The following is a 27,992-nucleotide window of genomic DNA, read 5'->3' on the forward strand; positions in this document are numbered from 1 at the left end:
CCATTTTGACTGGCGTAACGGTATCCAATCAAAATGTATCCCAGGATATTATGCAAACATCACTGTTCAGAGTAGCCAATAAAAATGGGAGAAAGTCAAAGTATTCTGGAGGTGTTCCATAAAGGCGGGCCAACTCAATTCCTCAAATGTTGATACATCATCGAAGTTCACCAAGCTGTGCAGAAATGCAAGTGATCTGTAGGCTGCATATTATCAGTGTAATAGCAATTTCACCAAAGTCACTGCATAGCCTACTGACATCAGAAGAAAGCTGATGGTAATGGGAGAATGGGTTACAGTCATAATTCAACAGAGTCCTCTCCCCTATCTAACAGCCATAGCCTACAGGCCAAGGCAATTTTCTGGTTGTTATTTTGGAATGAGGAATAAAGATATTTTAAGCCAGATAATTTCTGCAGGCTATATTTCGACCCTTTCAGCCGGTTCTGGTTGCAATATTAACATTCATCATCTAGCATACAGTGCATTGCCCTGGATACAGTTCTTAGGCTACTTTTATTCCCCCCTGCCATCTACTGGCCATGAAGAGACTGTACACGATCAACCTGCTGCGCCATTCGTGTATTTCCATGTCTCATAGGCCTGTAACAACTGTTCTCATGTTTCGGTTTCTGGTCATAATAAATTTACTTTTTCTCCGTACCCTTTACATATTTTCAGCCATCATATGTAATATAATGTTTTAGAGAAAATATCTATATAGGCCTTATAAAAACGCTGCATGGTTACAGCAGTCGGTTGGTGATTTTATTGAATTGTTTTTCTTTTTTCTTAATTAAGCACTCAATATGCAACATGTGCTCAAATTGTGATAGCATTCACTGGTTGGTGGAGAAGAATAAATAAACTGTAATTACACAGCCATTCATTACAATTTCTGCTTCCTCTCTCCTAGACCTATGTCCCTTTTGGCTAGATTGCTTCCTGTCTGCTCCTGACTTATATCAGACTTCAGTCAAGGCTACAATGAGAAACAACACAGCCATCAGATTTTTCAAGCTTCTTTTTTGTGTGCGAGGAATTCTGATAGCTTTACTTATGATGATGATAATAATAATAATAATAGGCTAATAATAATAATAATAATAATAATAATAATGCTAATACTACTAGCCTACTGTTCTACTAGACATACTAGGCTGTTACTAACGGATTTATTATGATTAATGAATTATAGGCCATCTGATGCTTATTGGCTGACGGATGTCTATTCCAGACTATAATTTCATCATTCATTTCTCAAGGTCATAATGCCATTTCTGAATTCAGAAAAATTGGGTTAATGACATTGTGCCGAAAATGATCATTTCAGACTTTAAACACAGATGTGAACACAACCTGAGAGGTTTGACGTCTGTGGGCGGGGACCCTTACTGTAATATAATTATCTTTGTGGAAAACCCTACACGTAATGTTGCTTCTGGCTGGACATGCGCGTAGGTGATCGAAATATGGCGGCCCAAGTCTGACGAAAACTATTGAGATCTGCCCATATTTCGACAAAAATAGCTAAGGTAAGTCTATATTTACAGTGTTCTGTGTAATCCCATACGATCGAATGATGACAAGGACCACATGTGACAGATTTTGACGTTGAATGTGCCTAAACGAAAGGGAATTTTCACTAATAGGTCGTTTTTTGTCAACACTTCACACCAGCCGTAGCATACGATATTTCTGGGGTTGTGAGCCTTAACTAAGGTCCGCTGCTACCATCGGGCGTCCACTTTCACTACGCATTGAGTGAGATACTCAGAGTTCAAATTTTGTTGGCTAGTTTTATTGATACTTCTTATGATTTCGAGTACGTGTTTACACAAGACGTACGTTCTTAATCACATATAGGTTACGCGAATGCGGAAAAGGCTAACCCTACACATAATCTATCGGCATGTGTCCCAGGGTATTGGCTAATATTTGTTTACCCGGATGGGTAGGCTAAGACTTCTTGTCACATATTAGTCACGTTCGGGGTTACTCATCCTCGATGTTGATGTTAATGTAAATTATCTAGCATACGTTTTATGCATCAATTTGTTTAAATCCTGTTCAGACTGAATTACACGCTGTCTGTTTCTAGCCTACACGTTTCCACACCAATAGCCTAGCATGTAACATTGTTTTTAGAAAGCTACTTAAAATGCAATTAGTTGCAGACCTAGATACAAATGTTTCAAAACGATCTTAGCTGGATCTTTTGAGGATGCATCTGGAAGTTGCAACAGTGTGTAGCAACAGTGTTTCTTTTTACTGACGTGTAGATTCTGATTCGAAGACTCCAACCTGTAACTTGGCCTATATAAAAACAAAACAAATGTGCGAATGTTATCAGTGTTGTGTTTTCTGACTATTGACTGCGTGATAGTTAACGCAGGCTTATTGGTTTCATCATCTACTTGTACTTTTCCATTAGTTATCATTATTTTGAAAAGTGTTCATTAAAGTTCCTAAAAATATCTAGAACTAGAAGGATGCTTTTGGGAAATGTTGACTTCCCCCTGATTGGCTCTAGCATATGTAGGTACTCCTCCTTTGCACCCTTAAACCTCTGTCTAAGCAGAAGTCTTAATGTGCCATGTCTCTTGCGAATGTGGAAGATTCCCTCTTAATTCCGCCTGAGCCTAGGGCATATCCACAGGGATGAGGCAGCCGCAGAGGAATGCATTTCTTCCTGACACTGAGCAGTGTATCCACAGGACGGGCAATGCTGCTGTGCAGTGCAGAATGAAAGTCCATAGTTTAGTAGTTGAAAGGGGAAGCACTGCACTGCTTCCCAGATTCATTTGGTAATATGATATGTGATGTGTTCTATTTAGGCTAGCCTACACTATTTCCCAGATTGTTAACTCTGACACCAGCATGTTAGTTCTGTGGTAGTTCTATTTATTCCATTATTATTCCATATATGAGTCTCTCTATCTCTCTCTCTCTCTCTCTCTCTCTCTCTCTCTCTCTCTCTCTCTCTCTCTCTCTGTCTGTATGCATTAAATACAATTTTTGTGGTAACATGAAAACAGTTGGCAGGCTTTAAACTTTAAGAAAAAAAGTCTGCAGAAGTATCAGTCTGTCATTACATACGCTATTAAAATAATGCGTTAATCATTAATTTGAGGATTGTCTTAGATCTTGTGTGTGTGTGTATGTGTGTGTGTGAGAGAGAGTGAGAAAGGGAGGGAGGGTCCTTTTATCATTTGTCTGGTTGGAAACGAGACATAGCTAGAGGTTGTCTCAGTATTCTGTAACCACAACTGTAGCTCACCTTTGATGCTATCAGGCACCTGGTCTACCCTGGGCCGTTTGAGACTGCACAGGTGACAGGCGTCCCTCTGCTAACTCTCATGTAGCATAATTTTTCAGTTTTGTTTGGAGCAGAATTTCAGATCCATGCCATAGGGTTTGGATTAATGAAAAGGAAGTGGTCTAGTCTTGAGTATGAAAGGGAGTGTGCTTCGTATTAGGCTTGAATGAGACCCATCTGTAGGGCTGCGTTACACATTTCTTTTTTCTTTGTCTCCTGCTCTCTCCCCTTTTTTGTCTTCTGAACCTTCACTCCCCAAAATCCTGTACAACCATTTCTAAAGCAGCATTGTAGCAGACACTAGAGAATTTGTGGCTATGACATGTGGTTGATTAAGCTGAGATCTAGAGTCAAACAGCCTCAAGGAGACTCTGGGAATCAACAGAATAAAGGCCAAATTGACAGCTACCCATTACACACACATCAGAGCTTTGCCTGCCTGTATCATCTTGATCTTTAGCTGTGAGCCCAAGGATTTGGGCCTTGTGTGATAGCTCCAACACGGTGGAATTTTTTATCATGCAAATCAGCGTTTCAGTTTTTTTTTCTTCACACAGAGGTCACCGTGTATTGTCGGTACAGTGAAATAAAAATCAGTGCTACCTAGCTCGAGTTGCTGCAGCCAACAGCTAGAGCATCTACAGTGCCACACCGTTAGGACATCTTTAAAATCATGAGATCTGCGTGAAGAATCGCCAGAGATTTCCTTTAATGCCAATGGCATTCAGCTTTGTATTCAGCTGTAGGGATGCGGCCTGCACGTAGTAGTACCCTGATAATGCCTCTTAGGCTGTCCCAGAGCATGGTGTGGACTGATGCCTCCTGGAGGCTGTCCACCCTGGTGGTCCCCCCCCACACTCAGAGGCTACAGTAACTGGGGACGGGGATGGTGGTGGTTGTGTTGATCCCAGACCTCCCACATGACCCGCTTCACTCGCTGACTGTCTCAGCAAATCGGCAGTGGTGTGAGGTCTAGGGCCCAGGACTGCAGAAGAACCCTTGATTCCACACAGCTGGTCAGCTCCTCTGTGTCTTTAGTTATTGTTTGTTTATTTTCGTTAGGCTATTAATCATTGATATTGCGTTGACACTATTTTCTGTCATGTAGTCTTACCAACTTTTTGAAACTGTTCACTGTTGATTTCTAACTATTGTTTTATTTGTAAATCGCTTTGGCCAAAAGTGTCTTGCTAAATCATATAACCATCACCATAACCATTACCTGTATTAGCCGACACAGAGGCACTCAGTCAGGTAGGGGGACTGAGGGGGCGACAGTCAAGGGGCACAACAACGCTTATCTAACACTGTCCTGGTTACATCAAACTCCTCTCAGATTCCACTTCCCTCATTCAGACAAATGCGTTCATTGTCTCAAGCAGGGCTTAGTGTAACAGGTTATTATTATTATTATTATAGAAGTTATCAGATAGTGGCGTTGCTCTTTGTTGTCTTTCCTCAACGCCGTGGCCTTTAATAGCTGTCCTGCCTCCTGGCCACATGAAAGCTGGTTCCCTGGACCAAGTGGAAACTGTTCCTGTCATGCTACTACAGACCTATACGCCCCACACCAGCTGAATGAGACCTGAGTGCCTCTCTACGCACTTCACACTTCAGCTGCAGTGACAAACTGTGGTATGTCACAGGCCACACGTGTGGGGGGGTGTGGCGTGTGTGTTTTCTTAATTCGGGAACACTTCACTATTTTTGTCCCCTTCACAGCTGTACTAGAAGGAACAGAAAGAGTGTGCGTCTGTGTGTGTCTGTGTGTGTGAGCAAGAATAAGGGGGGATAAAGGGTGATTCCATCTTTTCCTTCCCAAAGTTGTTTTGCGGGCATATGTCAGAACATCAGTGTGGTTTTGATATGAAAAAAGGAGGACGAGAGGCGCTGCGAGGTTCCTTTAGTGTTAAAAATAAACAGCTGCTCTTAAGTTGTTGTGGGTTCATCAAGAATCAAAAAAGAGAAGAGACTAAGGCGCTCCGTTTTAGATTTAGTTCTCACCCAGACCAAGACCTTAGTGTCGAAAAGCGTTGGTCAGTTTGTTTGCCTTGCAACAAGTAAATAATCTAGTCTCTTCTCTTTTTTGATCAGTTTCAGATCAGTGGTTTTCTTTAAATTATTTTTACATATCTCTGTTAAAACGACTTTTACAGAAGCCAAAGACCCAGACTGAATTGCTGCACATATTAAAGCAGCCCTGCCCAGATTAGAAACCGTCTGTGTGCCCTAGACCTCACCTAGACTTCACTCTCCTCCCCAAACCCCTCCCTCCCTCCCTCCCAATCACACAGCTCTGATCACTACAGAAGATTGTTCTTCAACCCTTTTATGAGAATGGTTCGGAGAATAAATATGGATATTAACAGAGATTATTGCACCAAGAATAGCCAACATGGGAAAGACATTATTGTCCGCATGGGACAATATTATTGCAGTGAAATGAACATTTATATCAGTGTTTTTTTTGGGGTTTTTTTGTTAGTGATGGGGGTTGGAGGGTCATGGAGGCATAACTGATTAATAGCTCCCTTGCCTGTGTAGACATGACTTCAAAATAGGTCAATTCATGCAACTTCTGAAGCCCTTAATGGTAGGTTGGGACTCGGGTGGGAGGGAGGGAGGGAGGCAGGGGTGTGTGTGTGTGTGTGTGTGTGTGTATGTGTCTCATTTGCTGATCCAGTGAAACGTTTCCTCCCTCACCATGAAGCACGCTACTTCTCCTAGCATCCCGCCTTTTTTGTTGGAGCGGGGGGTTGGGGAGCCAGCAGTAGGAGGCCCACTGTAGTTATGAACGCTGTCTGGTGAGACTGGAAGGGAGCAGGAATTCTTTTCATGTCCAGCCGTCGACTCTTCTGGGAAGTGAGGCCCTAGCTGGTGCATGGATTTGTCCCAGTAGGAATATGGATCGGTATAGACAGTCTCAGATGATCAGAGAGTCACTGGGAAACCAAGTTATTAGTGAAAATGAGGGGGGTGGGGGGTGGAGTCGTTCAAATTAAGCAGGTAAATTAGAAAACGGAAATAGAATTGACTAATGTTTGGTCAGAAAGTGTCGAGATCCTCTGATCTGATGGGCACTGCAGACCACACAATTTGTTTTGCCAGCACTTGTGAGATCTTGTTCACATAGATTTTCCACTATCTTCTTCCTCCAACAGGTCTTTTGCTATCAGCAATATATGCCATGTCCGTTACAAAAACTATTTCCCTTAGCTTATCACTTCAATGTTTATTGCCAGCCATTTCCATGTGCTGTGTCAGGTGTCCTTAGTTTGTAACATCGATTTAAACCTTATACCATATCTACCCATAACGATTTGAAAATGGTTGTTAGTGTTCTTAGCTAGGCTTCCTTACACATCCTAGGTAGACATTTCCCCAGAGAATATTATATATTTAACTTTTAATTAGTTGAATGTGTTAATTAGAATATGGAATAATACACATCATTTGTTGAATTATTTAGGTTTGGATGATTAGCATTTGCCAAATGAATGCACATAAATGTTGTTTGTCATTGTGAATCACTGTGTAAGTGCTATTGAAATTCATGTGCATGGTGAATGTGTTCCATTAGGACAAAAAATACCCAATCATTGGCAAGATTCCACATGCCGCCTTACTCTGTCAAATTAGCATTTCAATCAAAGGTGTCCTATTTGAAGGGACTCCTTTTGAAACAGTAAATGTCCCCTGTGTTCCCCTAGTTGTCACTTGTATCATTGATAGAGACAGATTTCTCTCTCTCCATTTTTGCTGTTCTTTGTTCCTCTTATGACAGCTTGAGAAAAGCCCCTACCTCCTAGTCATAAGCAACATGAAAAGCAGCCGAGCTGTTTAGTGTCTGTGGTTCATAGGCCTATAATTTAAATCTGGAGGGGAGCCAGCCTGCTCAATATAAATTGAGTTTCTTCTGGTGATGTGAAAGACTGCATATCATTATGATTCTCAGCACTCCCTCCCCTCTCCACTGCCGTCTAATGCGTCTACTCCAAAACTGGAGGTGAAAAAGGATGAAGGGGAAATTAAATTGGATGGAAATTAATAGAGATCCGTTAACACGCGCTCTCTCTAATTTTTCTCCTCATCGACACGCTGTGGAGGACTAGAATGATTTATTGCCGTCATACGTCTTAAGTGCATCATGGTAAATAAACCGGTCACGTTGTGCTCTCTGACATCAGCTTTGACTTCCTCTTATTTCCTGAAAAAGAGGCAATAGGCGTACTTGATGGGTGACTCACTTCAGCATGCTTGATGACAATGATGTGTCCACATTAGGTCATGTTTTTTACCAAGCTTTGATGAAATACCCCTTTTTTCTATCCCTCTGCCTCACTTTCTGTTTCTTTTGTATACTTCCTGTTCTCACTGCATCACTTTCTCACAGAACGCCAATAAACCACTATTGTCTGGACTCAAGCGCGTATTTGAAGTGGACTGTTTTCTCATTCTCTTCCTCCTGTTTCCTCTTCCTCTCAGGACTGTTTGGCGTTGAGGAGGTCGAGAAACCAGTCTCCGATCATCTGGGTTGTGCAGCCAATCAATGGTCAACATGGGCAGGACCCCGCTTAAAGGTAAGTTCTTTTACATGAGCGAGGTCCACCTATGGATTTGCCTGATGTAATGAAACTGTATGTTTAGACTGCGTTTAGGCCGGTAAGAGTTGAATGGCGGCTGTTCTTTTTCCAGATCAGAAAGAGAGTAAAAAGGAGAAACCGGGAAAGAGTACTCCTGCCGCAAGCCCTCCACCTGTCAAAGGTTGGTAGCCTGTGCGCTACATTTCTGCCTACTAAGTGCTAGGTGGTTTCTAAAAGCCCCTGGTGTTAAGCACTTACCACTGAGGATTAGGCAGTTGATTTGGCCCTACTTTATGTATGGACAATAGATACTTGTTCTCCCTGCTTGCCTCTCTTCCTCCCCTCCTCCTCCTCCGAGTCCCTCCATCCCAACCCACTCTGTCTTTTTCTGGCCCCTCAGAACGGCTCTCCTTCTTCAGACTAGTTCTTTTCAAGGTTTCTCTCTCTCTCTCTCTCTCCCTCTCTCTCTCTCTCTCTCTCTCTAGGGGGTTGCGTTGGCACTGTTGCCACAGGCTCTTTATTTGGCCCTAAGACATTGCTCTCTGCCTCTAGTCAAAGCTCATAAAGAATAGAATATTGAACCAACGGTGTCTTTTCTTGGGGGGCGCCCCCTGCTGTTTAAAAGTGTTGCTGCTTTTTGTCTGACTTTTTTTTTCTTTAAATTATCACCGTTAACGGAATGAGAAAAGGATCTGTGCATGTCTGAGTCATATATTTTGTTCTTACTGGAAGGCACTTAGGCCTTCCTGGCATGTCCGTGTCACATCTCCCTTATCGTTGCACATACTCTTACTTTCATATGTTGAACTTCATAGTCACTGTGGTGTATACTAGGCCCTTGTGGGTGTGAGAAGTGGTATTTGAACAGGAACTCAACTCAGCCAAGTATCCCTCTTTCTCCCCCCCTCTCTGTTTCTCTCTCTCTCTCTCTCTCTCTCTCTCTCTCTGTCTCTGTCTCTCTCTCGTTTCAGTCCCAGAGTCCTCCTTCACCTGGGAGGAGTACCTGAAGGAAACCAACTCCGTTCCAGCACCCCCAAGTTGCTTCCGACAGGTAAACAAAAGCCAGGTGGAAGGTAGAAGTTAATTTCACACGTGTGTTTGTTTTTAAAGACTATTAGGTGTGTGTCTGTGTGTGTCTGTGTCTGTGTGTGTCCTTTCATTTTAAGCGTGAGATAATGGCTGTGGTGTCTCTGTTGTAGACTTAGTAACTGAAAGTCCAACCCACACATGCAGTGCCTCATAGAGATCACTATTATTATAAGTGGTTGTATTTTTTAAACTGCCTAGAGTTTACCTAGAAGTCCTGTGATGTACTGTATAATTAGCTGCGTCTATGTCTTCTCAAAACACGGCAGAAATAGGTATCCTCCCTACAAACTCACACACACGCACACACACCAGTTTATTGCCTCCATTTACCTCTAAGCAGATTTCTTGGCATTTTGTAATAAAAGACAAAGAGCTGTAGACGTGCTGGACATTTACGTTTCCTTCTGAACGTCCCCATGAACACATTCGGTTCTGTGCCCCTGCAGTCCAGCGCCCCCCCCAGCAATGACTTCAAGGCGGGCATGAAGCTGGAGGCGCGCGACCCGCGCAACTCCACCTCCGTCTGCATCGCCACGGTGATGGGCATGACGGGCACGCGGCTCCGCCTGCGCCTGGACGGCAGCGACAACACCAACGACTTCTGGCGCCTGGTGGACTCGTCCGACATCCAGCCCATCGGCACCTGCGAGAAGAACGGCGACATGCTGCAGCCGCCACTCGGTAGGGGAGGCGTTCCCACTGATCTATAACTAACACTGGATAGACTATCCCATTGTTTCCCCCCCATCATTCTTTATGTAGATCAGTGAGGATCGAGGCATCGAGGAGCGAGGGAGGACGTATAAACGCTGCATGAGAGGCACCCACTATCCCATTGTTTCCCCCCCATCATTCTTTATGTAGATCAGTGAGGATCGAGGCATCGAGGAGCGAGGGAGGACGTATAAACACTGCATGAGAGGCACCCACTGAGTGCGGGTTGTGTGGTGTGAATTCAATAGTTTGGGTGGGACGTTGCTGTGGAATTGGGTGTTGTTTTGGGCAACTTCCTCATTAAATGAATGTCATACCGGTACTTGTTTCAGTTTCCTCGGAAACTTGTGTCAGTTTCCTTTGTTGATGTTTAAATAGCTCTTTTGTGTGATGGTCATGTTTTCGTTTCTGGTTGATAGTGTTTCCTTTGTATGCTCAGTATTTATATACAGTAGCTCTTATAGTACATTCATTGCATCAAGTATTGTATGTAGTTACATAACTAAACATCAGGAAGCATTGTTTTTGTGTTTTTATGAATCAAAATGACTGTGAATGCAATGACTGTTCCTTGTACCCTGTCTAATGGATGAACGGTGTGATCCTGACAGGATTCAGAATGAATGCTTCCTCATGGCCCATGTTCCTCCTAAGAACCTTAAATGGAGCAGAGATGGCCCCAGCCACAGCCTTCAAGAAGGTAAGCACATGCATCCATACCCGCCTTAAATGCTGTTTGGGTCTGAACGTGTATGTGGTGATCCATTATGCTCGCACATACACGCAACACAACAGTTTACTGTAGGTGAACCTTTAAAACCCTTAATGGGTCTCTCAACGATACTCTTGAGGACGGCTTAATAAAATAGCCCTGTCACTCCGTGTCAAATCAGACAGAATCCAGGAAAATGGTTGCTGTACTGTCTCAAACTTTGTTCAAAGTTTGTCTACATAATGCTTAGGTCCTAGAATTTAGACCTGTAAAATATTTTTGTTCCATTCCAATTCCAATTTCGTACATCTTTTCACCCCTTGATTGTTCATCAATTTTAGTCTCAAGTGTGTCATCATGGAGGCCATGTTTGGACATTGATATCTTAAAAAGCATTACTCCTAACCTGCCCAATCTTTGTAAGATGGAAGACAAACATGTTCTCAGTATGACTGGACCATTATGTTTATACTTTATGCCCATTAGCTTTATATAAAGTGCTAGATTTGGAACAAAATGCACATTTTGTTTTGTACCCACATGGCATCGATCAGTATTTAGTCTTCAAATACAATACTTTATCAATGTTGAGCCATTATTTGAGGTCACATTGGTATATGGGGTAGGTAGTAGGAACAAGAAAATGTACAATGATGTGCCATGTTTCCTTCATAGACAAATACACTTACTTGGTTATAGTGTATACCTATGCATTTTCTTGTCCCTGGTGAAACAATGATTTGTAACTATTTTCTTTACTTATGGTACAACATTGGCACTTTGCACACTTTACACTAAATGCCTTTATACTGAGCTACTACCACATAGATTTTCATATGCCTTCTAGCTACCACAACTTTCCGATGTTTAATACTTAATGTCAAGCCCATTATACTATATGTGGAGAGCTTAAACATTGGCACAGCATTAATGAAACACTTAAAGAAAATAACTAATGAGTGATACCAAAACAAGTATTTTATAGTACCAGTAATATCACTATTTTTGCGCTTTTTCCGAATCCAGGGCCTTTTAGAAAGTCAGTGAGCATGCTGTGTAAACAGATAATGGTTCAGTCATACTGAGAAAACGTTTGTCCTCCACCCTACACAGTTTGGGCTGGCTATGAATCGTACTTTTCATGATATTAATGCAATGCTTCCCAGATAATGTGTTTTTCAGGCAGTAAAACTTAAGTTATTTCAAGGGCTGAAAATAATATGAAGACGTGCGATTTGAACAGAAATATCTGACAGGCCTTGGTTTTGGAACCCATTCTTGAAATAGACAAGGTTTGAACAAAATCTGAGACGGTGCAGCAACAAACTTATCTAATTTGACACGGAATGACCCAGCTGCAAGACATAAAGGTCAACATTAAAATTATTCAGTTTCCACAGGGCAAAAAAAATGTTGTTGCAGCTTTTTAACCTTGGCAATAGCACATTTATCAAACTTCAAGTGATCATCAATTTCAATTCCTAGTTAACTCCTAAGTGTTAACTCTCACTATGGGTGTGTACGTTTATGGGCCTCTATGTGTTTGGTGTCTTTTCTCCAGTCGACTTTTAAGTATTCTGTGCCGCAACGTTTGTTTTAACGTGGATCTCTGGGTTTGCAGGAACCTCCAAAGCCGACCCAAAACGCCTTTAAGGCTGGGATGAAACTGGAAGCCGTGGACAAGAAGAACCCCTATCTTATCTGCCCAGCCACTATCGGGGAGGTCAAGGCAGAGGAGGTCTTCATCATGTTCGATGGATGGCGTGGCGCTTTCGACTACTGGTGCCGATACGATTCGCGAGACATTTTCCCTGTCGGATGGTGTGCACTCACAAAACACAGTCTGCAACCGCCTGGCAATAGTGGTAAGTGTCCACCAGAGGGCGATAAGCATCCATATAATTTTTCCTACATTTGTATCAGCTGCATTGCTGTGCCTTCAAATGGAATTCCTGGGGTGTGTGCTGTTCAATGGTGACAGTAATTGCACTGTTATTACAGGCGCTGGGGTAATTATCATAACTGTTACTACCGTTATCATTTTACGATCAGCAAGATCGTTCTGCCTCTTTGGCGTATAATTTTGGTTTGGACTAGGTACTGTGTACAAAACCAGAACACTCTTCACATAGTTGTAATGCATAATAGTCATACTTTTCAGCCCAAAGAACATACCCTGGAGTCGTCTCTTGCTGTAAATTTGGTAGAGCTTTTTTCACACAGCTATTGTGGAGGTATTTGTGTTGCTGTTTTTAACAAGGCACTTATTTAAATACTGATACACTGAGCTCATGGTTCTGACAAAAACAGGGCTTTCATAGAGTAAACCCTCACCTTCCAGTGATTTTTATCCTCAATGTGGTGTGCATGGAATGTTGCTATAGTGCCCTTGGTTGGAAAATGCAAGGCCATTATGAGAGTTGAATATTATGAAATTGATATCAACCAATAATTTATCTGCAGCGAGATAGTATCGGATAAGACGGTAATAGTGTGTTGCTATTTAGATATCCTTTTCGAAAGGTTTCTGTGAAGACGCACACTAAGATGTCGTATTTTTTGTGCTGATACTTAGAGGATGAAACCTGGAGGCAGCAGTGGCCATTCCGTAGGCTCTACATGGCTTAATGGATCTTCTCCCTAACTCTAAAGGCACAAGCTACCTTTTCCTCATCAGGTTCTTGCCCCGGCTGCTTAAAGTGCACATAAAATGGAATAGCACAGTATATCACACTTGCATGTGTGACAAGATGCCTTTGTGAGGCGCAACCCAAGGCAAATAAACGTGATGCTTTTATGGCCGCTTGGTGCCATGAGTGTCTGGGCCGTACTTCAACTAGCCCCTGGGTCTCGGCAACACGGTTAATTCACTCCCATCTTGTTTACTTCCATTTTTGTGTACTTATGAAACGTGGCGCATTATAAGAATGTTAAGAATGTATTATGTATGGTCCTTGATATTTAATTATTTGTATCCGTTGTGAGAGCTTTGTCATTTACCTCAGGAGTTTGGTGGACAGACACACCTAGATGGTTCCTGTCATTGGTTGATGGTGTGTTTTGGTGACGTTGCGTGATAGCCGCTCGCTGCGCTGAGTGGGAATGTGGCTGTTTGGGTTATATGGCCACCGTGGCTCCTCAGTGTGTGTATACACAAGCCTGGCTCCATCAAATGGCCACCGCTGTCTGGGGTCACCTCAGCAGGAATCTGAGGCACAGAGGACCACGTGGGGCAGAGCCGCGACATGGCCGCCGCGCCGCGCCGCCGCCACCTCATCAAATGGATCACTCCTCATTAACCGCAATTAGATCCTAATTAGCTGGCATTAGCTCCTGTGCCAAAGCTGGTGGGGGCTTTGAAAGGGGGAGTCACCTTCACTCGCACATACACACACACACACACACACACACACACACACACCACAGACACCCTGTTTGAAGTGGGTGGGTATTTTTGCCCCTTCCAGGAATGGGCCTTTTTATTATTTATATATACCTTTACTGAGCACAAACTCTCTAAAGAATCAAGAAATAGCAACCGTTTTGGTTTAAAGAACAAAAAGGGAAAAGAAAAAATAGACTCTCATGGACCTTATGGATTTCCTGTTCATAGCCTGAGGCTAGACGTCATGCAGAGCTTTTGAGAGCTGTAAATGGAGGGGTGTGCTCCCTGTCATTCTGAGCGAGATGACCTCCAGAGCAAGGAGGCAGCCGACAGGCCAAACCATAGCCGAGAGGAGCGAGATTTACATCCATGCTTGCTTGTGTCAACCACACTCTAAAGTGTATTAACTGCTATGACAGCACAGATAAATAAAAGGCTACAGTGGACTACGTGTTGATGTCTGTACATCTGTGATGTGGCCCTATCTGTTTATGTTGATGTCCTCTCTATTACTTCAGTAAATCAAAGCATACTTCTCATGATGGCAAATAAAAGGTTGTGTTTAGGGAAATTGTGTAACCAGATAGTGTGTAGGTTAAAATGTCATTGTGTAGGTCGCTCGTATTTCAGTGTGAATCTCGTGGGTCCTTAGGGAAGTTGTTAGAAAGGTTGAGTTACGAGACGTTCTTCATCAGGGGACTGGGACAAGAAAATAATAAAGAATCGCTCAGATTGTCCAACCTTAAAAAGTGAAGAGCTGTGACGTCTGCATCGTGCACACTATTTCTCTGATGCGTTGACTATGGAGACGGTGAACTAGCCATTGCCGGCGTCTTGAGCTCACTTTTCATTATGTACAGAAAACCCCCAGTCTTGCTACGTCAAGCCCCCCTTTGCGACATTCATACGCTTTCCCTCACACGAGAATTCACTCGCGCTGCTCGGTCTCCTTATTGCGAACGGGGGACTCCGTGTAGTGCCAAGTCGAACCGAGGAGGGGAATCTTGCCCTTTTTTTTAAAATCACACAATAACGTGAGATTATAGGACGTATATCTCAGGGAGTTTCCGAAAGCGCGTTTAAAAAAATATGCCACGGTGTTGGTGCTTTAAAATCGCTTTGTTTTGCCTTTCCGCGGTGAGTTTCCCGGCTTTTGTGCCGTTTCTATTTTTGGCTCAGTAGTCCCTTTTACGCATTGTGTAGAACGGAAGAGATTTAGTAAAAGCGGCCTCTAAAAATATGAAACCGGTCTATTTATCAGTACTTATAATTTACAAAGTGCTTAAAATGGACATGTCTCCTTTAATTACAGTAGTAAACGCCAGAGTGAGCTACACACTCGGTTACTGTACCTCTTGGGCGAGTCCTTATGTATTGTGTCAGCGTCTAATATTGGCTTGCATGGCGAATACTGTGCTATTTTAGTGTTTGAAAAACAAACTGCGATTGCATGACATTCATTCATTTCAGCATCGTACTACTATTGAATATTTGTATACTTCATATGGTTTCCATAATTTAAATGAGCACTTTATGTTAGTAAAATGATTGCCGTGCATGTACATTTATATTTGGTTTCCTATTACATTTTTGAGGAGAAATGATGCTCTGTAGGTAGACAATGCCATTATGTTCAGGTAAGGTGGAGACTATTGTATGTGTCTAAAATGAGTCACTTGAATTGCGTTTTAGGCAATGTGATGTGATGTTTTTTTTTTTTATTGGGTCCTTAAAAAGTTATTGCAAAATGTAATAGCTTGTAATTTTTAAATCACTGTACCAGTCTTCCTATGAAAAGACACTGGATTAGGGAAACGGTAGCCATGCCAGTCTCGACCATGAGCGCAAACAAGCACTACTGTGGTGTAATGACATGTTTATCGCCACCTCTGTCCTGGTTATTCTCTCTTCTCTTTTCCATCTCTCTTATCCTCTCATTCTCTCCTATCTTCTATCTCATCCTCTCTCCTCCCTCTGTTTCTCTCCCTTTCTCTCTCTCTGTCTGTCTGTCTCTCTCTGTCTCTGTCTCTCTGTCTCTCTCTCTCTCTCTGTGTGTCTTGTACTCTTTTACACACACAAACAAACACACACACACACACACACACACTCTGTCTCTCAAACCACAGACACACCACACACTCCTCTCCCACTACAGGGCACTGGGTCATGAGGAAGTGAAGTCACGTCATTATGATCAGTCCCATACGCTCCCTGCACTAGGCTGAAGGAACCATGAAAATAGGTTCAAATGTGCTCCATTAAATCCAGGTCTCTGTGGCAGGCAGCTCTGATGTCATTTTAAACAGACAGATGTATATTGTCGAAGTGCATACTGCATATAAAAACGTAAGCATAATTAAACATTAGGAGACTTTATTCTCTTGACTCCAGTGCATGTGTGTGTGTGTGTGTGTGTCTGTGTGTGTGGCATATTTGAGCCAAAACGAAGTCCTCCCTCACTGTATTCTACAGTCTCCTTTTCTCTCTTTCTTTCCGTATGGCTTTCCTGCTCTCTGTCTCTCTTTCCACTCGTTTGCTGATATTGCCCCCTCTGTCAAACAAAACTCCCCTCTGTTCCGTGCCTGCTTCTGGCTCCCACCCCATCCCACCCCACCCCTCCACCCCTCCACCCCCACACCCCCTGTGCCGCCGTGCCCATTCTACTGACCTATCTGCCGCTCTCCAGAAGTTCAAAGGATTGTCATTCCCCAAATCTCCCTCTCAAAAAGAGCGCTGAAAGGCACGCTCAGTCTGTCAGCCCCCGGAAGCCCTCCTCCATTTTATAGCCCTGCTTGCGTCCAGCCGCCGAGTCTTGTGCGAGATGGGGAGATGTTTATCTGCTAATTATGTCAATTGCATGCACACACACACACACACACACACAAGCACACACACAAGCGCACTGTGCGGCTCCATAGTGTGGGGACGCTTGGTACAAAGACAGGAGTTTTTTTTTTTTTTTTTTTTTGACTCGCAGAGCCCATTTCTCAAAGCTGCCTTTTCACCCGGCTCATTAAAAACCTCCATGTAATCAGTGCATGGTGTGAGTGGCAGCTATCTGATACTGTGCCAGTGGAGGGCTTTGGGTTTTGGGCTTGTGCTCAGACAGAGGAGATTTCATTCAAATTAAGGGGGCTTTATTTGACCAGGGAGCTGGAGTCAACGGCGACGCTGAAGTTTAAAATTGCATTTCTGTTTAATGTTGCTTGAAGGCTAATGAAAGGTTCCCTCAACTATCAGCTCTCTGTTCTAGACCTACTACTTAAGTTGCTTAAAGATTATTACCGTTAAATCGAAGCTCATGTGGTGTTTGAGGAGAGTGCCGTCAGACCTTCTCAGGTTTCTATCGGCATGAAATTGTGAATTTGTGATTTTTATTTTTAAATTATAAGTGTATATGCCACCACACATCATAATTATATGGTATGCCTGCAATGTAGTATCATCATGACATGGGGGGGAAAAAGTGAAAGAATTAAGGAAGGATATCATGAGCTTTTCATCATGGTCAGACTGTATAATTACAAACGTTTGAAATGCTTGTGTTTTTTTTTTTTTTGATGGGCATATCTTGTATGTGTTTGCCACAGTGACCCCTCAAAAGCAGCCCATCCCCTCTGCATCGCCCGCCAAGCCGCCCCGCCGCTCCATGCAGACGTCTCTGTACCGGCTGCCCAACCCGCTGCCACCCTTGCCAGTGCGCAAGGGGGTGCGCGGGCGCCGGCCCAAGAGCGAGACCATCGCCCTGCTGAAGGCAGTGGCGGCGGCCGCCGCAGCACAGAATGGGCAGCAGGACGAGGACATCAAAGTCCCCATCACCCCTCAGCTGGCCCCCAGGCCCCACAAGAAGAGAGGCCCCAAGCCGGGCAGTAAGGTGAGGAACTCCTTTTTTTTTTTAAAGATTATTTTTTGGGGCTTTTTATGCCTTGCATTGAACATGACAGTAGAGAGAGAGTTGGGTTGGAATTCGGAAAGTACCACGGGGCAAGAATCGAACCGGGGTCGCCGGCGTACGGTGCAGGTGCCCCAGCCTGTAGCGCCACGGCCGGGGCAGCAAGGTGAGGAACTCCTGACGTCAGCTGGGATTGTTGGGGATGTTGTGGAAGTGGACTGATATTTAGCAGACGCTTATCCAAAGCAACACTGACCTGCAACCTGACCTGATCGGCCAGTCGGTGACTTCCCTGCTTCACAACATCCGCAGTTGCACGCTGCATCATTTGGATATGTTTGTACCACAGCCTGTACTGTACACTATGGACAAATTTCAGGACAAAGATGGTAGCTTATTTTAACTTAACTTTAATTTCCCATTATTCAGAAGGTTAGCATTCAGTAAATATAAATGTGAATGAGCAGAAACCTTGGAGATTCTTATGTAGGCCTCAACTTGAATCAGTTGAGGGTATTAGACTGTAATGAATGAATTTACATAGTCTTTGGTGTATGTGTGTTGCAGCGGAAGCCCAAGATCCTCCACGCCACCTTGTCGACGTCCACCGCTGATTCCAGGTTTGCTGGTGGTCCGATGTCCCCTGATGGGCCGAACCTGGGCTCAGGTCCCTCCGTGGTCTCCACAGGTAAAGCCCTGTCTGGCTCTCTTAGTAATTCAACATTCGACATACATTCAATTCAGCCAAAAATTCACACACATACCTTCACAAAAATTCACACTCACACACACAGACACACACACACACACTCTCACTCATGCACAATGCTCATACCTCGAATATCCTGTGTGTTGGTGACCCATGACTGATCTGGCCTTCATCTCCTCTTGTCACAGTCTGCGTGTACGTCAACAAGCACGGCAACTGCGGGCCACACCTGGACAGGAAGCAGGTCCAGCGGCTGCCTGACCACTTCGGGCCCGGCCCGGTCAACGTCATCATGCAGCAGGCAGTGCAGGCGTGCGTGGACTGCGCCTACCAGCCCAAAGTGCTGCTGGGATGCCTGCAGGGCCACTCGGACGGAGAGGAGGTGGTCAAAGGTAATGTAACCCCAAGCAGGAAGGGAGCGTGGTGTGTCAAAAGGGTCAGTAATGCGGATTTAGTGGACAAAAATAGCAGAGTGTTTTTTTTTTAACTGTGAAGCTGTTATATTCTGCTTTCACACTGTACTGAGGCACGAGAGAGAGAGAGAGGGAGAGAGAGAGAGAGAGAATTGTCATACAAAGGATGACCTCATGTCTTCACCCACTGACTAAAGCGGATTTAGCCTCATGAATGACCAGTCAATGTCAGTCAGTCAGTTAGTTTAAACCCCATTTAAATGTTGTAACTGTGTGTCCCTCTTTGTGTCTGTGTGTCTGTCTGTGTCTGTGTCTGTGTCTGTGTCTGTGTCTTGTGTCTTGTGTCTTGTGTCTTGTGTCTTGTGTCTTGTGTCTTGTGTCTTGTGTCTTGTGTCTTGTGTCTTGTGTCTTGTGTCTGTGTGTCTGTGTGTGTGTCCTTCAGTTAGGACAGACGGAGGCACCCGCACTGTGAAGCTGCCCTCGGCCTCTAGCGCCTCCTATGTACTGCGCTTCCTGGAGATGGTCTGCCGCCACCTGCAGTGTGACAACCTCTTCAGCAGCCAGCCCTTCAACCCCTACGCAGCCGCCGCCTACGACCGCAGCAAGTCAGGTACTACATCCAACCAACAGTGTGCTGTCCAGCAGTGATGGGCAAAGTGTAGTGAGCCAAGCTACAAGCTACTCTATAAGATACTTTTAAAGGAGAAATCTAGTGTTTTTTCATATCGAATCGAATCTAGGCTTCTTAAGGTTGTGTACAAAAAACCCCCCAAAACATTCTGTTTTACCTAGCTCGAGTTGCTTTGAACAGTTCGAGCTTCCAGGCAGCTACAGTGCTACACTCTTGGGGCATGCGGATGAACCCCCACATTCATGCCCCCAGAGTGTAGCGCTGCAGATGTCCAACTGCTTTATCAATTGTTTTTCCCGTTCTGACCGTACTCGGTGACCCTAGGAACAGAGATTGCTGTGTTTTTACTTTAAAAGTAGCTTGTAGCTTCGCTCACTACATTTTGCTCATCATTGCTGTCCAGTTCATGAGCAAGTGGGCAGGCAGAGCCAGAGAAGAGTCCAATATGGTACCGATCCAGTTCCGATTTCAAATGGGTTCAATGGACTGCTATAGACAGCCAGAAGTGGGCCTGCTCCATAAAAGAAGCCTTTTGTGGTTCAAGTGATATGGGTCCCAGTGGTAGTTTCTGGGCCCAACATGTGGATAGATGTTATTGTAGTTCTGGTAGTCCTTCTAGTTTTTGTTTGGCTGACAAAGTGTCTGCTCCCAGTGAAGCGACAGGCTACGCTGAACTGGTTGCCCTCACAAAGCTGTAATTGGTATTAATCCCAGTTGTAAACGACCCTTGTAAGTGAGCGCAAATGCCAGAATCGCTGAAGGGTGCAGTTTGTCCAGTATTTAGCAGATGGTTTTATTCTAAGCGACTACAGACATTTGTAATGGTCAGGTACCAAAGTTGGGCTCCTAAGCGGCCACACACACTCATATACTGTACCTCTTCCCCTGGCAGTCAAAGAGGAGATGTCCGAGGCGCCGTCGTTAAATCGACCCGGCAAACGCATCTCCAGAGACTCCCCTCCCTACGCAGCTCCTCTCTCCCCCAAGCTACTGCGCACAGAGGCCCACCCATCAGAAGGTACCCTTAGCACCACAGCTGCCATCTGACCATACACCTCTATGACCACACACACCCCTAGTATGGATTAAGCTACAACAATACATAGGTATTTCTTTGATAAGACAGCAAGTCTATAAATGTGTTCATTAGCAACTTGGAAAAGTCCTACGCGTGAGTGTTAATCACTCTGAATGTGTGTAAAATGTTGAAGTCAGAATTCCCTGAAAGCTCCTAGGAGAAGATTTTGACATAGTGAAAGATGAAACATGCACTTGTACGCAAATTATTTACTGTATATTCATAAGCTCAGGTGATTGTGATGTTAAACAGTACTTCCCAGTTTACTTTTGTTCAACTAAGTGATAGTCTTCTGGCCAGTTAGCCTATGAACATTACCAACGTTACCAGTTTGTTGTTGTCAAGTGAATGCTCTCCATTCAAAAGTGGGAAGTTTCGAAATGGGAACTTTGCGACTTCCCAGTTGCATGAACGCACCATAAGTCATGACCAGACGGTTCCTTTATGACGCCTTGTCACAAACCGCACAACCACAAACTGCTCCTCTATGATGCCAGATAATCAATGATCTGACAGAACCTCTTTGACTTTCACCCTCCTATGACCACAAGTAGTTTCTCAATGACATCAGACAGTTCCCCAATGGCCATGCACCACTCCTCTCTGCAATCCCTTCCGGACCTCCTAAGGTTGTGGCCAAAAGAGACTACTTTTTGGTGGGAATTCTCAAATATTGCTGTTAAAATTCAGGTGACTTGAAGTTTAATGAAATCAAATGCAAATAGTGTGGAAATTCCACAACTCTGCATTTACCTGAAGAGATATTGAAGCAAAGTAGAATCCATGAATGCAGGACATCTTTGAGTTTGTGTGAATTTTGCAAAAAAAAAACCTGGAGGGACTGTCTACCAACACCTTCCCTTAGAACAGCAGCAGCCATAGAGTACGGTAACTGCCTATGGCCAAACACTACTGGTAGTCTATGACCTCAACTCTACTTGACAATTCCGCCATGACCACCGTAGCTGCCCTATGACCACAGACAGCCTCTCTGACATCTTCTCCTTCATGACAAGCGCTTTTCTGACTACAGCTCCTATGATGACCCCAGTTCTCTAGAATGGCACAGATTCTCAAGAACGGCACACATTCTCATGAACTGTACATCTAGAAAACACATCAGTATCTCTATGTCAACAAGAACTCTTCTGCGACCATGTCTATCGGATTTATGACCAGACAGTTCCCCTGTGACTACATAAACATTCCCAGTGATCATAGACAGAGTTTCAATGAGCACAATCAGCCCATCTATGACTAGTTCCTCTGACAGTTCCTGTATGACCAGACTGTTCTCTTCTATGACTATACTGTGTTGCCTATGAATACAGATATCTTCCCTGAAACCCCCAGACATCCTCCTCTATGACTATAGGTCGATTCTCCTTGACGGTTATAAAGCAGCATTCTTCTGTTGTGAAACTGCGTTACCAGAGACTTGCTAATGAGGAGAGGCAGAACTCAAAAAGTTCCCCCATATACAGTGCCTATAGAAAGTCATCATACCCTTTTGAAATAGTTACTTTTTTTGTCTTACAGCCTGAAATCAAAACCCATTTTAAAAAAAATCTTTTCCAGTTTTATTAACAAATTTAGCTGTACAACATCAAAATAATGAAAAAAAAGTAGACAGTTCTGAAAATTAATCAAAAATGAAAAACTAGAATAACAGGGTTGGAAAAGTCATCATACCCCTGACTTAATACTTTGTAAAGCTCCCTTTTGCTTTCATTACAGCCATCAATCTGTTTGGATATGTCTCTATTATAGCTTTGCACACCTAGATAGGGGAATATTTGCCCAATTTTCCGTACAGAAATGTTAAAATTTAGTCAAATTCTGTAGGGAATGGCGATGGACTGCTATCTTCAAGTCAATCCACATATTTTCTATAGGATTTAAGTCAGGGCTCTGACTTTGCCACTCAAGGATATTCACCATCCTATCCTTAAGCCACTGCTTTGTTCTTTTGGCAGTATGTTTAGGATTATTGTCGTGTTGGAAGGCGAATGACCTCCCCATCCTCAGCTGTCTAGGAGAGGGACGCAGGTTTTCCTTAAGAATGTGGGTGTACTTGGCAGCATCCATTTTCCCTTCTATCCTGACCAATTGCCCAGTTCCCGCTGAAAAGAAACATCCCCAAAACATAATGTTGCCCCCACCATGCTTCACACTAGGTATGGTGTGTTTTGGGTGGTGTACTGTGTTGGTTTTCGCCAAACATTGCGCTTGGAGTTCAGTGCAAAAACACATCTGGAATATTCTGCTACCAAGTGGAAAAAGCTTATATGGTCAGATGAGACTAAGATCGAACTTTTTGGAGACTAAGATTGAAGTTTTTGGACTGAGCTCCAGGCGCTAACCAAACACAGTATACACACCCAAACACACCCAAAACACACCATACCTACTTTGAAGCATGGTGGGGGCAACATTATGTTTTGGGGATGTTTCTCTTCAGCGGGGACTGGGCAATTGGTCAGGATAGAAGGGAAAATGGATGCTGCCAAGTACACCAAAATTCTTGAGGAAAACCTGCGTCCCTCTCCTAAACAGCTGAGGATGGGGAGGTCATTCGCCTTCCAACACGACAAAAATCCTAAACATACTGCCAAAAGAACAAAGCAGTGGCTTAAGGATAGGATGGTGAATATCCTTGAGTGGCAAAGTCAGAGCCCTGACTTAAATCCTATAGAAAATATGTGGATTGACTTGAAGAGAGCGGTCCATCGCCATTCCCTACAGAATTTGACTAAATTTTAACAATTCTGCACGGAAAATTGGGCATATATTCCCCTATCTAGGTGTGCAAAGCTATAATAGAGACATATCCAAACAGATTGATGGCTGTAATGAAAGCAAAAGGAAGCTTGACAAAGTATTAAGTCAGGGGTATGATGACTTTTCCAACCCTGTTATTCTAGTTTTGAATTTTTTATTAATTTTCAGAACTGTTGACTTTTTTTTCATTATTTTGATGTTGTACAGCTACATTTGTAAATAAAACTGGAAAAGATTTTTTTTTAAATGGGTTTTGATTTCAGGCTGTAAGACAAAAAAAGTAACTATTTCAAAAGGGTATGATAACTTTCTATAGGCACTGTAAATGTATGGGGTTAGTTCAATATGGCGTCTACACATATCCTGCCCCTTCCACAGCAAAAAGTCGACATGTGAATTCATTGTGCCAGTCATGTGGTGTGTTGTGAATACATTGTGTCAATCATGTGTTGTGATCTTGTTACTGGAGCGATAATGGTGTCAGGACGCCTTGTGCACGCAGTTATGCCCGAAATAGCTGCCCATAAGTGCCTAAGGTGTGTTCCAGTATGGCTGCTGAGTGGAGAGACTTTGGCCTAAAAGGACTTTGGCATTGCTGTGTTCCAAGTCTTTACCTCTCTCTCTCTCTCTCTCTCTGTCTCTCTGTCTCTCTCTCTCTCTCTCTCTGTCTGTCTCCAGCAGAGACTCTGCCGCACGAGGAGAACGGCCTCCTGAAGGAGCAGCGTTTCATGGACTCCGCCTCCAACTCCATGACGCCCCGCCCCCAGACGCTGCGCAGCTCCTCGGAGTACCACCCCCCGCCCAGCAGCCCCTACTACCCCGGCCCGCCCCTGCGCAGACACTCGTCCAACCCCCCCGACCTCACGTCCGCGCGCACCCACAGACGAGTGGAGGGTAAGCCCTGACGGCCCACTGCGTCTCCCCCAAAGCTCACCACCAGCACTGACTATTTTATGTGGTGTCCAAAAAAAGAGCCAATTGAAGCGTTGACCGCAATGTTGAGGGCTGATGGGATTGAAATCGTGTGATAGATACTTTATTGATCCCCAAGGAGAAATTCAAGAAATTCAAATTCAAGTGTGCACTGCAGTGTACTACCCAATTGTGTAAACATTGTAAATAGACAGGACATCACCACCATCAATAATATGGTTGTTGGACTGGGTGCATGGAATAGATGCCCCACCCAGTTAATGTATATTTTGTGTTGTCCACAAAACAGAGTGATGTAAACACTGTGCACATGTTTTGTCCTCGCTGTTTTACTGAGCAGCATGCCTAAATTGATTTTTATCCATATCAATTCCATTCCATTTCGCAGAGGTACAAAAGCATCACTCATCTTGCGTTATGGTGTCATATGCTTTATGGAGTCTCTTTGACACCATTGTTTATGTATTGTTGTGATATGGATATGAGCGTATAGCTTTGCTGTTTAATACCAACCCAGGCTCTTTGATATCTGCCGGTGTGCTTATTTTAATATCCACCCAGATTTAATGCTTTGCCCCTTAACCAGCAGGGTGTGTTTGAAGTAAGGCATTTGAATAATCATATTAGTTTTGGAAGGGATTAAATAGGCCCTCATTTCCTGTGACACCCAGAGGGGACTTTCCATGGAGCTCTATAGCCCTCTATACCACCTCAGGACACATTTCCCAGCCTTAGTGGATGTACGGTTTGAGTCTTCTGTGTCAAACCCAAACAAGAGGCTAAACGTATCAGTCGAAATAGCCTATATCCAATTTGGTCATGGACGCAATGTTTTGGTAAATAATGTCTAATCAGTGGTTTATACTGTATAATAGTTTGTCCGATCAGTGTGGCTAGTGTCATTTGTTCAGACATTGTCCATGTAAGTGCTACAGTACGTGGTCAGATCCATCCTCCCTCATGCTCAACATACTCAGACAAACTGAGTTATCACTGCTGTGTTTGTGTGTGTGTGTGTGTGTGTGTGTGTGTTAAAGGAAAGACATCAACCTCAGGTGAAGCGGCCATCTACTACAGTACGTGAAAAAGCAGATAAAACCCTGAACAGCCCCGAATAAACTGTCATTGAGAACCGATTATGTGTGGAGTGGACACATTCAAGGAGAGTTAAAGGAAATGTGGTGTTGGAAAGCACTTCAGGCGATCGTTAAAATGAAATAGTCCGTCGAGTGATCTTGTTGCCGAGTCATCTGATCGCCTGGGCTTGGCCAAGTCTGCGTTGGGAGTGTTTGAGAATCATCTCGTGTCTGATCTCACTGGGCCAAGCCTACCGTAACTGCTCCCTATGTTAGTGAATTCTGGCAACGTCCTTCAGCCAGTGCTGTTGTGCTGTTGAAATTTAAGCTCATGGCTCTAGTGGACTAGGAGCAAATATTTTACATTTTGTTAGCATTGACTAGTAGTACACTCACATTTCATTTCATGGTCACCAAAAAACAAGTTTGTTGAATCGAGAATTTCAAATTGAAGCTGTTGTGTGGTGGTGGAAATGGTCTGGATCGCAATTGTAATTGACCTATTTTAGCATGTGAGTGCCTTCCGGCGTTCAAACATGTTGTAACAGTACCATGTAGCATGTGATCGCTCATCATAAGGACAGTGCAGATTCATGACTGCTCTCTCTTGATTGAATCACCAAGGGATTGTGATACTCATGAACGTTTTGTCTATATTTTTTTTCCCTCTCTCTCTCTTTTCTTTATTTCTCTCTCTCATTTCTCTATTTCTCTCTCTCTCATTTTTCTTTATTTCTCTCTCTCTCTCTCTCTCTCTCTCTCTCTCTCTCTCTCTCTAGCAGCCAGTTCCACCACGGGGCCTGAGCCCCAGGCGGGGGACAGGGAGGCCCCCCGGGGGTCCCACCGGAGCCCGTCCACCTGGTCCATAGAGGAGGTCATGCAGTTCGTGTGCAACGCCGACCCCACAGCACTGGCACCGCACGCAGAGCTCTTCAGGAAGCATGTGAGTGACCATCCCCAGACCGCTCATGTGTGTGTGTGTGTGTGCGTGCGTGCGTGCGTGTGTGTGTGTTTGTGTGTGCGCTGTTCAGGAAGCATGTGAGTGACCATCTCCAGACCGTGTGTGTGCGTGCGTGTGTGCTGTTCAGGCATGTGAGTGACCATGCCCAGACTGTGTGTGTGTGTGTGCATGCGTGTATATGTGTGGTTTACTCCAGCCAGCCACCCCCTTTACCACATACATCTATCTTTTCTCTCTCTCTCATCTTAAAAAAAGGGGCGCTCTGAAAAGATTTTAGGATGATGTTGTTTATACTCCTAATGCCCCCAATACGTGATATATATTGTGTTTGACCTGAGCTAAAACAGCCCGTGTAGTGAGAGTGGAAAGAGGGGGAGAAGGAAACCGAGTGAAAGGGAGAGAGAGAGAGAGTGAGGGAAGAAGTCTGCTGTTTGGAGAGACGGCATGAGTCATCTGTGTTTAGACTTCACCTGGCAGACACCCGTTTGTCTCCCGTGAGCGGACTGGTGTCTCTGGGGAACGTCACGTCTCGGCCAGTCGTCCTTCACAGGAACACGCGCTGTTCTCCTCGCTCGAGCACACACATACACACGCCGGCCCCGCCTTCACCTCACAGTTTACCAGGGCGTACACACACACACACACACACACACCTGCTCTGCTATCCCCCCACCTCTTTCTCTCTCTCCCTAACACACACACACACACACACACACACACACACATATGCCCACTGTCTCTATCAGTCTCTCACAGCCATCCAAAGCCCACTCTCTTTTACATTACCACTGTCTGCTGTGGTCACGTGGGGATTCCCCCATGAGTCCTGCTCTCCCGACCGCTCCCTCCCTGTGAGTGCATTATAAGGCAGCTTCTGCCCCTCCCAGCTCTCCGTAATGTGATGTCCGTGTGTGTGTGTGTGTGTGTGTGTGTGCAGGAGATCGACGGGAAGGCACTGATGCTGTTGCGGAGCGACATGGTGATGAAGTACATGGGCCTGAAGCTGGGCCCGGCGCTGAAGCTCTGTCACCACATCGAGAGACTGAAGCAAGGGAAGCACTAAACCCCCTCCCCCTCCCCCTCCTCCTCCTCCTCCTCCCCGCCCCACCCCGCTGACAGACTGGACGAAAGAGGCAATATACAAAGAAACTGCAGCAGACTGCGATCGACTGAAACCCGGAGGGGCGGTGCGATTTCTGAGGGGGGTGGGGGGCGGGGGGGTGCGATTTCTGAGGGGGTGGAGGGAGATGACGAGATGGTCCCTGGCGTGGCTTGGAGCGTCCTGCTACATCAGCTGGGTCCACACCGAGATGGAGTCGAGCTGGAGGCTGGCTGGACGCACGGCCTTGGGAGAGGCACGGATCCTTCCTCTGTCTGCAGTCCGAAGGCTGTCTGTCTGCAGTCTAACCCTGGCTGAGAAAGACCGACTAAGAGACTCCAGCAGAAAGCCACCACCAGAGGCATAAACATAGCCATTGCTAACCGACACAACAAAAGACCTGAGAAAAAGAGAGAGAGAAAGAGAGAGAGAGAGGGAGAGAAAGAGAAGAGGGGGAGAAAGAGAAGAGGGGGAGGGGGCAGGAAGAGAAGATTGGCCCCATCAGAGAGAGAAGGAAATATGTGAGTATGTAAGGACAGACACATCGCATCAGTTTGAGTAGCTTTGTTGAGGACGATCTGACAAGTCAGAGAGCTGAGAAAAAGTCGACTGTCTCC

At 44.6% G+C, this 27,992-nt stretch overlaps 1 protein-coding gene across 4 annotated transcripts; it reads left to right on the forward strand.

The window, feature by feature from the left end:
- Positions 1-1,466: 1,466 nt before the first annotated feature.
- Positions 1,467-27,458, forward strand: LOC134102685 (sex comb on midleg-like protein 2). Of its 4 annotated transcripts, none has more exons than XM_062556868.1 (15): positions 1,467-1,535; positions 7,805-7,899; positions 8,015-8,083; positions 8,874-8,953; positions 9,438-9,672; positions 10,317-10,405; positions 12,039-12,282; positions 17,393-17,676; positions 18,262-18,382; positions 18,592-18,795; positions 19,259-19,426; positions 20,340-20,465; positions 23,985-24,200; positions 26,095-26,258; positions 27,214-27,458. In XM_062556868.1, the coding sequence occupies exons 2-15, from the start codon at positions 7,869-7,871 to the stop codon at positions 27,337-27,339; spliced, it is 2,157 nt and encodes a 718-aa protein (XP_062412852.1). In that variant the 5' UTR covers positions 1,467-1,535; positions 7,805-7,868; the 3' UTR covers positions 27,340-27,458. The 4 variants fall into 4 exon arrangements, with proteins under 4 accessions (XP_062412852.1, XP_062412853.1, XP_062412854.1 ...); XM_062556869.1 differs by having other exon boundaries at positions 26,098-26,258; XM_062556870.1 differs by having other exon boundaries at positions 23,988-24,200.
- The last annotated feature ends 534 nt before the right edge of the window (positions 27,459-27,992 follow it).

Source organism: Sardina pilchardus, chromosome 15 (genome assembly GCF_963854185.1).
Source record: "Sardina pilchardus chromosome 15, fSarPil1.1, whole genome shotgun sequence".
Lineage (NCBI taxonomy): Eukaryota > Metazoa > Chordata > Actinopteri > Clupeiformes > Clupeidae > Sardina > Sardina pilchardus.